The sequence below is a fragment of the Rhinolophus hipposideros genome (genome assembly GCF_964194185.1).
Source record: "Rhinolophus hipposideros genome assembly, chromosome: 1".
Lineage (NCBI taxonomy): Eukaryota > Metazoa > Chordata > Mammalia > Chiroptera > Rhinolophidae > Rhinolophus > Rhinolophus hipposideros.
In genome coordinates this window covers 8,971,710-8,984,408 of record NC_138047.1, presented here as the reverse complement: position 1 = coordinate 8,984,408, position 12,699 = coordinate 8,971,710, and the positions used below count along the sequence as shown (strand labels likewise).

The 12,699-nt window shown below is 42.1% G+C and overlaps 1 protein-coding gene across 3 annotated transcripts in view; it reads right to left on the bottom strand.

Annotated features, from left to right (window-relative positions):
- Positions 1–12,699, bottom strand: part of SFMBT2 (Scm like with four mbt domains 2) — a 196,867-nt gene that overhangs the window by 36,840 nt on the left and 147,328 nt on the right. For all 3 annotated transcript variants that reach the window (XM_081030161.1, XM_081030160.1, XM_081030162.1), the window contains one exon: positions 1,596–1,709. In XM_081030161.1, the coding sequence (XP_080886287.1) occupies positions 1,596–1,709 (114 nt within the window). The remainder of the gene's footprint in view (positions 1–1,595; positions 1,710–12,699) is intronic.

Sequence of the window (12,699 nt, the reverse complement as noted above, 5' to 3'; positions counted from 1 at the left end):
AATAAAGCTAGAAAAAATTGGAGAAGTAGACACTCAGAGTTCATCCATTCTTGACTTCATTTAGTATTCAGTTCCAGTTTTACTATGAAAAAGTACAAACTTTGTGATCTCTAAGGTGAAAAATGAGTACAGAATAACTTGTCTAACTCAGGCTTTTTGCTAGTAAGGGTGGGGGTGTCTGAACTGTGTCATATTTTGGTAAGGAGCCAAACACCACGGGCCTGAACGCAAAATGCAAAAACAAAGAGGAAACATTATGTTCATATTAACCCAAATGTGATTTGGCTACAGAAACACGTGGAGAGAGGAAGAGGATACAGGAAAAGACGTTCTGCCAGAGGCACAACTAAAACACAAGTGACTGGGCCACAAACCCAGGAAGGACCTGACTGTTGGCCAGGCTGGCAGAGTGCCAAGAATGTGCATCAATTTAAGTGAGGAGAAAAGAAGAAAAAAAAAAGAATGTCTTTGAGACTGAAGTAATTGTCTTAAGCTCAAAACTTTAGAAGTATGTTTAAGCGAGGGCAAGACGTTACTCTCGTTGGATGAGACTCATTGAGCAGTCCAGTCTCCGGGAAAGAAGAACCCCTGAAAATCCACCTCTGTCTCCAATCTGAGCTACCTTCTTTATTTCACAGGGTCCCACCTGACTCGTGATAAATATCCAGCAGGAAGACTTCAGGTTCCCTTCAAAATCTACTGACGTTAGGGAATAAGAGTCCAACTGTGAGATAGCAATGTTCTGAGATTCTACGTAAGTGTACAACACAGGACACTTACTTAGTACACATACAGTGTACATGCTGGTGCACTGCTAGAAAGCAGTAAAGCTAGCACATAAAGTACATAAAGAAACTGAGAAATATTTAATGTCTTTTATAAAAAATTAAACCCCCATATCTTTAAGGACTCACAATTTTAAATAATATATTTGATACACCTTAGGGCAGAGTAATGGATGTCAAGACTTGTTAGGGCTGAAGATTTTTAAACTACCATTTCATGATAATGACCTACAACAACATATGTTAAAACACACTGTTGTATATATTGAAGTGTGTGTGCTGCTGGGTTGTTTAACTACTAATAGTGTTTCAATTCAGTATTTCTGCGATCAGAAGGATGTCATGTAAAGTACAGTTGAAATCTCACTGGTTGCTTAGTGTTAAGAGTAGTTAAGTGTTTATATCCCGATCAGTAAATGACAGGGACCAATGATGACCCTGTAGGGTAAACCTGATGAGAAAAAGTAGTCCTTTCTGAGGTATAACACAAAAATAGAGTAGTTAGCTTAACCTTTTCTATCAAAACAATGAACTGCATATAAAACTGGGAAGATTCCAGATATTGAATCTGTGCTTTCAACTGTCTCATCACTGTGATTTAATTTGTCAGCCTGTGAAATGCTTCCAAATATTCATCTCACGCAGACACTTAAAGGACAAATGAGATGAAAATATTGGTGCTCTATGGACAATCTAAAGCCTCTTTTTTTTCATTTTCACAACGTGTGCACACTATCGTTACAAAGCAGCCTATTCTTTCAGCCCAGTCCCCGATGTGACGCACCCGGCCCCACACTGGGCGATACTCACAGACTGTTTTGTGGGGCGTGGTCAGAGGGTACGAATTCGCTTCACACCAGCCCACGGGGAAGATGTCCATGGATTCCACATCAACAATAAACTCTGGAGCAGGAGTCTGCAGACCTGCATTGGAAAGTCAAGGCGACAGGTACAAACAGGTTTTACCCACAAAGACACTGAGGAAGGAAGGAAAATACCTGAGATTGAACGTTAAACTCAAAACCAACAGTAGTCTTAACACAGATGGGCCTGAATTCTAACAGAGCAAGAGCAGAAGGGGTCCAAACAAAGTGAGGGTTTGGAAGAGAGAGGTACTCCCCACTGACCACGGGAGGACGACGTAGCCTGGGCACAACTGGCCTCAGAGCCAGAAAAGCTGGAAGAGGGAACAAGTCTCCTTTCCTAGGAACAGCTCGGAAACAAAAGACTGTGGCTGAACGTGCGGTGGGGCCGCAGGGCACCCGCTTCACCCAACCTCGAGGAAAGGCCAACCTGCCACCGAGGCAAGTGCAACATCGCTGTCCGAAGGGACTTGTGGGCCCCTTCACGCGGGTGATGAGCGGTGAACATACACGACACAAATTCTCTAGCGAACGTGTCCCCGTAGCAGTGGGACTGGGGTTATGTATTTCGAGCTCAGTCTGTGGCCAGCAGACTTTTGCCACGTGTCACAGAAAAGTCACGTAGGGAACACTGTCTTTTGAATGGGGTCTGCCTCCCTATCACCTCCATCATCATAATAATGACCTGCGAGGAATCAGCAGCGCAGCTGAGACTCGAAAGAGAGACCAGATCTGGACAGAACATCAGCTCAAGTCTCAAGGAGCTCTGGCTACTGACAGCATACATTTGAAACCCAGCAAACCAGTGCAAGGAAGAAACGTCTGAACTGAATTTGAAGAAAACGACTGAGTCAATAATTCTGAAAAAAAAAAAAAAAAGAAAAAAAAAGAAAAGAAGAAAAAGAAAAACAACCGGAAAACCAAACACACACTCTGAGGAAAGACACTTTTGCATCAAGAACCAAAGGACTCTGAACAGACTCGCTGGCTCGGAGCCCTCAGCGCGCTCCGCCCCGGTGACCGGACTGAGGACCACGACGAACATGGCCCCGAGGAAGCCGTCACGCGTCCATGTCATCGCACGACGGGATGACGTTTGAATCCAACTTCCTCAGGCTAAACACCCGCAAACACAAACTGGTCCAACCCTTCTAACTCTGGCCTTGGCTAGTTACAGTGGCTCCCCACCTCTTTTTATCATCAAGTAGAGGTTGTGAAAACGGAGCACGTTGTTGGACACACGCAGGTTCCCAATTGAGGGCTAAACCAATAAAAAGTGTACAAGGTGGCCCCAACACTCTCCCAGCAGAGGCCTACACACACATATCATCATCACCATCGGTCACTTTGAACTTTTGTTCTTAAAGAAAGCAATTACTGGTGATCAAACCTTCCTTTTTTTGCTTAATTCTCCTATAATGTAAGAGATACATCAGCTAAACGAATGAAAGCAACTTGACAGGGATTATTTTTCAACATACCTAAACGAACAGAAATTGCTTCTGTATCACACGACTGAAGCGGGAAAATGAATAAACTGACACCTTATCCAAAATGGAGGCTAAACCGACGCTCCTGCACGTGACTCAATATGCACTACTGACCCCAACCGGAAGAGACCCCAACAGGAAGAGCCGTACCTTGCATCTCTGACAGGACGTGATGCTACTTTACTACCTCAACAGGAGAAAGGGTCCTCCTCGCCCAGTAACAGCTCAGCCAATGGGAGACCGTCATGACTCAGCCAATGAGAAGTCACTATACTTTGGACTTTCAGTGGCCTCCAATGAATTCTTTGTTTACAACAGCCTCTCCCAAGTCCCGTCAAAGTCCGTAAAAGATTATGTCTCTCCTTTGTTTTTGGACTTCCCTGGTTCACTATTACATCGCGTGTCCTAAGTGGCAAATCTTTGTTGTTCTCAAATAAACCCATTGTGCTGGAGAAATGGCTGGCTGTCTAATTGTTTAAGGTCAATACACCCAATGTGTAACCTGTTTGTCAGAGAAATCAAATAAATAAGACGTCCCAAACAAACAAAAGGTAAAATAAAATAAATAAATAAATAAATAAATAAAAATAAAAAATAAAAAAATAAAAAATAAAATAAAAAATAAAATGCTACCTTTCAACTTCAAAAAAAAATAGAATGCTGAAAGAAAAGGATGTTAATTTTTTTAAAAAGTAGTTGAGAAATAGCAGCTGTTTTTTTAGTTATGATATTCAATAAAAGTAAAATTAATTTTTTCCTAAAAAAAAAAAAAGAAACTCTCCAAGTAAAATGTGGAGGTGATATTTCTTGTCCTGAAAGGGTAGTGATTCCCTAGCGAGTGCAGTCAGGAGGGCCATGGGGCTGTTGCCCCATGTCACAGGCCTGTTCTATTTTCCGACTCACAAAAATAGCCTGTTTCTTAGCTACTCAACTATTTTGTTAACAGGCTGAATTCATCCACTGTATAGATAGATAGATAGATCTGTATAGACCTGTATAGATAGATCTGTATTTCCCGATTTGTGTTTGGATACAAATAAGATTTTCAAGGTCAAAGTAGTACCTCAAAAAGAAGCTATAAAAGTGAACTTTATGGCTTATTCCTTCCTGAATTACAACTTTGTCTTCCAATGTTGGGCTAGTTCAAAAATCACATCATATTAATGCTTTAATATATACGCTTCTGTAACAACGTATACATTACTATATTTCTGTCTTGACAGCACTTCACAATTCTTCCATCATGCTTTCCATCCAGTGAAACAAATATTTATGAGCTACAATGTCGGCTGCCATATACTCAAGAAGGGTATAGTCCTGCCTTCCTTTTGCCCCCAAATCTGGCCAACTAAAGTATGTATTAAACAAGAACTAATGGAAAAGTGGGTTATTTACCATCCAGGGAAGTTTTCCTGACCCTGAAACTTTTCCAATCCTCTTCTGAATGATGGGTGCCGATTCTTTATTTCCCTTTATCAACTTTATGAATCTAAATACATCTGGCTGGACTTAGAATAGTCTTTTAAAACATAACCCCATATTTTCTGAGATTAGAGACCCAGTAGCTTACAAAATAATCCATTAAAAATGTATGCAATGTTGTTTTCTTGATTATTCTACGATTGCGCCAACTGCAAAGCTAGATGTTCCACTGAGGCCACTGCAATATTATCACTTCATAGAAAAATCTCTTATGAACAACACAAGAACATGCTCAATCTCTTGAGTATGTCTCAGCTGCGTCAAGTCAACATGGGTCCTACTTAATTCATTCTTATCCAGAACCTTCATTTCAAAAACTAGCAGGAAGCCTAAATTTCCATCTATGGGGAAGAATTTAAATTATTGCACATCCATCGGATGGAATGTTCTGCCACTGTAAAAAAAGTATGAGAAGCCTCTTTATATACTTACATGTAAAGGCATATACGGATTGTTAAATAAATACACGGTATCCAGCTGGGTACAGAACAGTGTGTATATATAGTGTGCTATCAACTGTTTAAAAGTGGGGGAAATAACATATATTTATATGTGCATGAGATAAATCTGGAAGGAAATACAAAATACCAATACAGCAGGTGTCTGCTGGAAAAAAAACTGAGTGGCTGTGAGCTGTGGGGACATGAGTAGGAGAGAGAATCTGACGAAGGATACTTTTACATATTGTTGGCCATTGCGAATGAATTATCTATTTTACAGTCACAACTCACTATCACCACAATAACAACACAACACAAGTTATTCAGAGAAGAAAGGGGGAGTCTCACATGTGACTACGGTATTGCCACAGAGGTCAGATTAATTAACAAGGAACAAGTTGCCTTAAAAGGAAACAAAGCTAAACTATGAATCATGTCACTGCTAAGAGGAGAAATACTTTCCATTCTCACAAAGCAAATGTACAAGTACATAACTTTGTAAGAATCACTTTGGAACCTTAAAGTAGTTTTGCAATTTGCTGTATTCTGAGACTTTGTCCCCAGACAAGCGGATACCATCCATTTCCACAAAGTTCCACATGCCCTTCTAATTGCAGAGACAGTATCACGGTTTAATGCAGCAGATGACTGGGGCGCTGCAAGAGAATCAGTGACTTGTTCTATTCAGAAAGTCAGGATGAAGGAAAAAAGGAGATGGCTTGTGATGATGCTGAAGTATCTTCTTAGAAACACAACCCTATCAAGCTCCTAATGTGACATAATTGCTCCATTCCCAGCAAGTTAAGGAAGAGAACACGCATGAGCTAGCATGGGGGTGGGGGACGAGAGGCAAGAGGGACGTGAGGGGAAAGGTCTGTAGAAGGTAAATGATTTTCACTGACTCCAGTAACAGAATCGGAACAATCCCTGCATCTCCGTTACAAGTAGGGATGACAAAAATGGTGAGAGGTATTTAAGGAAACAAGTTAACCTTCATGTCTTAAGGAAACAAGTACCCTCATTAAGAGAAAAAGGTCACCCCAAATTGTGATGGGCTCAGTGTATGGTTCAAAGGTAAAGCACTAGAAGAATGAAAAGCTAGTTGATTAGCCGTGAACAACCAAGACCTGGATGCTGGAAACCCCTCGGGCCATCTGTCAGGCTTCTTCCTTTCCATCTACAGGTGCCTGTCTCGGAATAAGATTTTAGAGTATCCCCTTGTCAGCTCTGGAGCTAAATTCCGATGGAATAAAGACAGGAGCAAAACTATGGCTGGCAAGATCAAGACATGACAGAAAACAGATAACCTAAAGGAAAACCACAGAAATGCCATTAAATGTGTATGTGGAGAGACAGAGAGATACACTCACAGAACTGCAAATACTTACAGCACTTACTATAAGTCAGACACTTTTCCAAGTGTTTAATCCTCACCAGAACCCTAAGAGTTAAGGACTGTTTTCATCCCTATTTTATAGATGAGTAAACTGAGGCACAGAAAAAAGATCAAACAGCCAGCAAGTGGAAGATCCAGGATTCGAACCTAAGCAGTCTAGCTCCAGAGCCTTAGAAAGTTTTTGAAGCAGGCAGTTTTCCCTCTGTCTCGTTTCAGTTTCTGGTCTGTCTAGCATCTGTCCCATTTCCCCTAGGGTCCCCCATCCCTTGTGCAGAATTCCATGATGAGGCAACCACTGCCTCCTACCACGGAAGGGGGAGGAGCCAGATTACTCTACCTGCAAGCAGATGTTGTCAGGCTCAGGCCTCTTGAACGAGAACATGCTTTACTTTGGTTCCTGCTGCAAAGCCTTCTGGAGCTTCCTGTCAAAAGCCTTCCCCCCAAATGCCCATTTTGTGCAAGACAGTCAGAGCCCGCTCTGTTGCTGTCCACCAAGAAGCTGTCTGACCCCGCATGGGCTTTGGGGACAAAACATATCGGGGAGTATGAAAGACCTGTTCCACGGAGAGCTCTCACAGTGGGGCCACCTGCTTTAACTCTGCAGGAAATGCTGCTCCCATGTGACTGGTCGAAGCAGCTTCTCCAAAAATGGTCTTGTGCAGGCCATACCTCTTTTTAAAGGTTTTTAAAACCGCCCACTCCGGCTTGAAATGTAATTATTTTCATGTTTGCAGTTTCCTTTGTTTCATTTTTGTAAGTGTCTGTGAAATGCTCATCCACCATCTGAGTTTTTCACAAATTCCGCGAAGGCTTAAGGGGCCGTTTTCTGCACCTGATCTGCTAAACCTAAGAGGCTGCCTGACACAGGTTTCTTTGAACCATGCCACACTTGGCACCTTGGATCGCCTGGAGTCCTTTAGACACCCGAGTGCATGGGGAGGGTGGGTTTAAAAAAGATCCCCAGGCCCTACCCTAGGGGTGCTGTAGGTCTGTGGTAGCCCTAGGAATGTGCATCTTAGTAGGCAAGCCTTGCCTACTAGTTATAATGTGGAAGATAGTTCCCTAGAACTGAACCAAGCATACGAGAAAACTGACCAAGGAGTTTTTTCATTGTAGCTTACAAGTATAAAATACCTCAGCGTTGTCAAATTCAGTTCGCAGAATAGCAGTTCCTAAGGGGCTGCTGTGTCCTAAATCGCTTTCTGGTTCACGAATACAGATTTTATCTCCTCCTCAAGTCTATCCAGCAAGCACTGCGTGAGCAAAGTGTACAGAGCTCATGTACAAACTCCATGCTGTGTGATAGGCAAAGGCAGGAAGCACAGCTCTGTGTAATGGCCCCCAGTGCCAATGTCAACATCAGGACGTGTACAGACATGCTAAGCGGGGCACAGGGACATGCAGGGAGAAGTTGAAATGAAGTTTTGCTCATCACCACCTCCGCTTCCTGGGCCCTTCCTACTACTGCATGCCAAACACAACTCTGAGTCCTTTACAGACATGAATCTCCTCAGTCCATCTCCACAACCACCCTACAAGGTAGAATCCGTTATTATATAATTTTATAGAGCTGTACAAATAATACGGAATATGTCTTTTCTTTGTCAGAAATGCAAGCAAGCTGTTTGAATGTGAGGAGCAAAGGAATGATGACAGTTTGCAAAGCCAATGCTTAGCGCCCCGTGGACACGGTAGAGAAAGCAGTGAGGAGACTACTGCGATCCTAAGAGTAAGGGATGAAGACCTAAACTGGAGTGTGGCAGTGAGAAGAGACAGGCAGAGATGAAGAGGGGGCCCCGAGGCCCTGACCTGACTCCCTAGTCATGGGGTCAGTGGGGGAACAGACAAAAGTTATCCTCGAGTTTCTTTCTAATGTGGATGACTTGGCGCTTTCTAACTGGGGTAAAGTAACTGTCAGGTGGGAAACTCGAGGAGAAGAGCAAATGCAGGGGCCACAACAGTGACGTCTGGTCAGGAAATTATGTCCACACGCAGTGCTTTGTGGGTAGATGAAAATGGGAGTTCTGAATGTGTTTCCTGTGAGTGGTGGGTATCTAGATTTGTCAACACAAAATTGCTATTTGAAGTCACAGAGAAAGATGAGATTATACGGGCCCTAGGGAAGAAAAGGACTTTGAAGAATTCTGACCTTTACATGTGAGGAAAGCAGAACAAAGATGAAACAGAGAACACTCATCTAAGGAAAAGCCACTGGGGAAGAGAAACCTGCCCAGCCAGTATTCTGGAAAAGACAGAGGGGAGACTTTGAAGGAGGGCTCGACGTAGGTCAAATGCTGCAGAGAGGAAATGGGACGGAACCAACCCAGAGATAGAGAATTGTAAACAATTGTAGAGAAACTTACAGAAAAAGAAAACATCCTCAGTAAAAAACAAAATCCAACCAACCAAAGCAAGAGATGGAGAATAGCTATTAACCTTCTTAAGGAGAGAAAGAGAAAACTGAATATTAAGGGGAAAATGGAGACAGAGAAGGGAATTACTAATGGAAAGGGTATGCTACCTGCCCTATCAGGTACACTACACATGCCCTCACTACAGAATACGCCTGTGTTTACCCACTGCTGACCCCAATGTATGAGGGAGCTAACAAGGCATGTCTTATATTGTTACTTAATTTTTTAAATGATATTTATTGTTTATCAGCTACCTTGATGAAAATCTAAGATCTTGTATATTCTGTTTTCCACAAAGCCAAGTTTTCTTTTACAATTAAATAAAAAGATGGAATGCTGTTTATGACTAATTGGCTCTCAGCATCCTTTCCCAGCCCTCTCTGCCTGCAGGATAGAGATCTGAAAAAATTAAACTCCCAGACTCCTTTGCACGACAGAGTACTGGGTTCAAAATAGGTTCCACTAATGGTATCTACTCTTGGGAGCTTTAAAGGATAAACTAAGGCAGAGGCGAGCTTCTAGGTGTTGTTACTGCTGGCAAACAAGGTCACAGAGACTGTTATCAGCTGGACTTGGTACTTCCATTTCTATTCATAAGCTTCAAGGGTCTCTCAAGTTCCAGTGCTTCCTCACAAGCTTTGTAGTTGTGAGAGGGGGGCTAGAGCCAGTGGTGGGCCAGTGATCGAAGCTTCCTGTCCATGGCAGTCAAAGTGGCCTTACAATGAGGAGGCTGGGGGTGGCCTTATGACCTCTGTCCTTTAGCCCTTCAGTGACGTCACTATAGGCACTTCGTTTCCTGTTATAATCCTTTCCTGCTTGAAATACCTACCATGCTTTCTGGACTGCTACTGGGGCAGAAATGGATGCTACCTCCAGTTTCTAAGTTCTTTTGACCCTAAAAACTCATCTTCACTACTAAATGCTGAAACTTATAGCCTGGCGTTGAGCTACTTATCAGAGTACATTGCATTTTGCTGCCCCCACATTCCAAGAAAATCAGAGTTCTGAGCCTCGACAGGCCTGAGGGGCTCACTTTCGACTTGATTTGAGCATCTAGAACAGTGCTGTACAAAACAAAAGGGTCGAGAGGTTCTGTGTCCAAAATAGGAATCACTAGGCTCAGGTGACAATCGAGCACTTGCCTGAAGATAGTGCAAGTGAGGAACTGTAATTATAACAATTTTAATTGATTTAAAATGAAATAGCCACATATGGCTAGAAGCCACACAATGGACCGCACATGAATTCCAAAAAGGTCCATCCAAGAATTGCTTTGAAAGAGCCCGGGTATCGTCTGAAATTGCAACAAAAATTGTATACGTGTGCAAATGCATTTTTCTGAGTGTCCACAGCTTTCATCAGAATCCCACAGTGGTCTGGCCCACCACAAAAGTAAAAAAATGTTCTGTGACTGGGGACCATGCTAGCCGTGCCAGCATTTCTCAGTTCTAATAAGATCACCTGGTCCAAAGTAGATTTAATTTTCCAGGAATCTGGTACAGGAACGAGCTAGGCCCTTTATCAAAACACTTTTGCATGCCAACCGTGGTTTTGGCCTTCATCCTTATGCCTCACATGGAATTAATTTTGGCCACCAGGAGCTCAGGCACTAAAATCCATTAACCATACTTAGTATGTTATCTCATTCATTCACTTACTCATTTATTCATTCATCAAATATTTGAGAGTCTACAATGTACAGAGGACAAGGAAGGCAGGAAGCCAGCCAGTGCAGGTCCCTGGACCCAAGACAGAATGGAGTGGAGGCTGAACTGAGAAAAGATTGGTTGAAAATCTAAGAAGCAGTTAGATCTCTAAAGCCCCTACCATTTCTGCACAGCCAGGTGACGCCTCCACCCATGCTGATGACTGCAGGTTTACCCTCTAGAAAAGATTAATCAGAACAAGTTAGAATGGACAACACCATGCGACATCTGAGAATAGGGAAAAGACAAAAGCACAGAACAGGATTATGTGAAAGTCCAAGCACTAGAAGTAAAAGGCATACACCCTTCCACCATCACTCCCAACCACACAGCTGTAGCTGGGTTAAGGCACTACTAGTCACAAGTGAAGAGGGCAAGAAGATGGTCCCTGTAAGCCTGGCCCTGACAGGGAAGTAACACTGCAACGTGCTGTGCTATGTTCCGAACTTAAAGGACACCTGAAACTTAAAGCGAGTGGAGAAAAGGAAACCAGAAGAGGACCACGTGCCAAGCCTGTCTTACTGTAGCCATGAAGCTGAGAGAAAGTCACACACTGCCACGAGACAATTCCAGAGTGTATGCATTTCTTAGGGCAAAAGAAGAGCTCATACCCTTCCTTGAATTGTTACTGCATCTTGTGTTTAAATACCTACTCTGAAATTCTACAAAAAGCACAGACATAGCTCATGATGGCTATCACCTGTGGAAACCACACCCTGCATGTTCTGTGCTTATAGATATGGAATGTGAAGTTCATGGGCAAAGGATGCAATTCCCAGACTCTAAAAAGCTGCTGTCCAAAACTATACCCAGCACAGATCCACAGACTGAAATTTGCACAGTATGTTCAACAAAATGGAACTGGGTAACACCGGGCAAAAACATTCACCAAGAATGCTCCGTCCTCCGTCTGTTTTCATTCATAACAGCTCCCAATTTTCAAACCACGTTTTGGTCCTCACATTCTAAAGATCTCTATAAAAGTTACTGCAGTGGCCACAACTAAGAGAGCTAAATCGCTTAGCAGAAATGAAGCCTGGTAGACATTGTAACTTTTTTAACAGGAAAGGAATATCTGCCTCAGCTAAAAGGCTAAAAAAATGCATATTCGGGTTATGGAGCATATCCCATCTCTTCTGAATGGGCAAAATAATATTAATAAGAATGGGTATTAAGAGAAACCAAGGAAAGCAATGCAAAGATGCAAATGTGCTGAGGGTGAATGGAACACCCAGCCCCCATTTGTCCCATAAGCAAATGATCTGAAATGAGTGGGAGGTGACTGGCATTGTGAGAATGCAGACAGACGTACCAGCCTGTGTGGGTGCAAAGCTACAGGTATTAAAACTGAAGGCAGTTTATACTCAACAATGGTCATAACTGTAGATACGATTACGTAAGCAGAATATTTCCAAATGAGAAAGCTTTAATAATGTCCTTTCCAAAACACAAAGCCCCATCATCGCTCACTATCAGCAGCTGGTGAGAGCTTGACATTCTTTCCAAATATGCGCCTAAAATACTACTGCACTAATCTCATATTTTTTCTTTGCTCCCCCTTCAATATCAGCTCCTTTATGGACACTTAAAGAACTATCTGACTTGAAGAGAAGTTAAATATTAAATAAAAATGATCATTTTAATGACCTAAAAGTGGTCGATTAGCCATGTGTTGAAAATAATTCAAAGCAATTTAGTGCACAAAACTAATTAATAAATTGTTATGAAGTACTTTATAAATTTGAAGTGTCAAATAAATAGTCTATAATCAGCACCAGCGTCATCATAAAAATACTCTGACAGTCACAAAGTGACCATAGTGAATCTGTAACAGTTTGTCCTCAGGATGGAAGAAAGAAAATTCTATACACATAAAACTGAAATAATGAGACTTAAGTGCCAGTAAGCTTGCTGTCACCTCAAAAGGTAAATGTTTAGTAAGGGCCAAAAACAAAACAAAATCCAAGCCAAGTTCAAGGAAACTGAATGGAAATTTATTTTATTTGATGAGACAAATGCAGAATTTTGACCCATAATTCCAGGTGGATAATATTCAACAGATTGTTGAAATATTTTTCTGTTAATACATAAGATCTGGAAAAATGGCCAGTTTACTTTCTGAT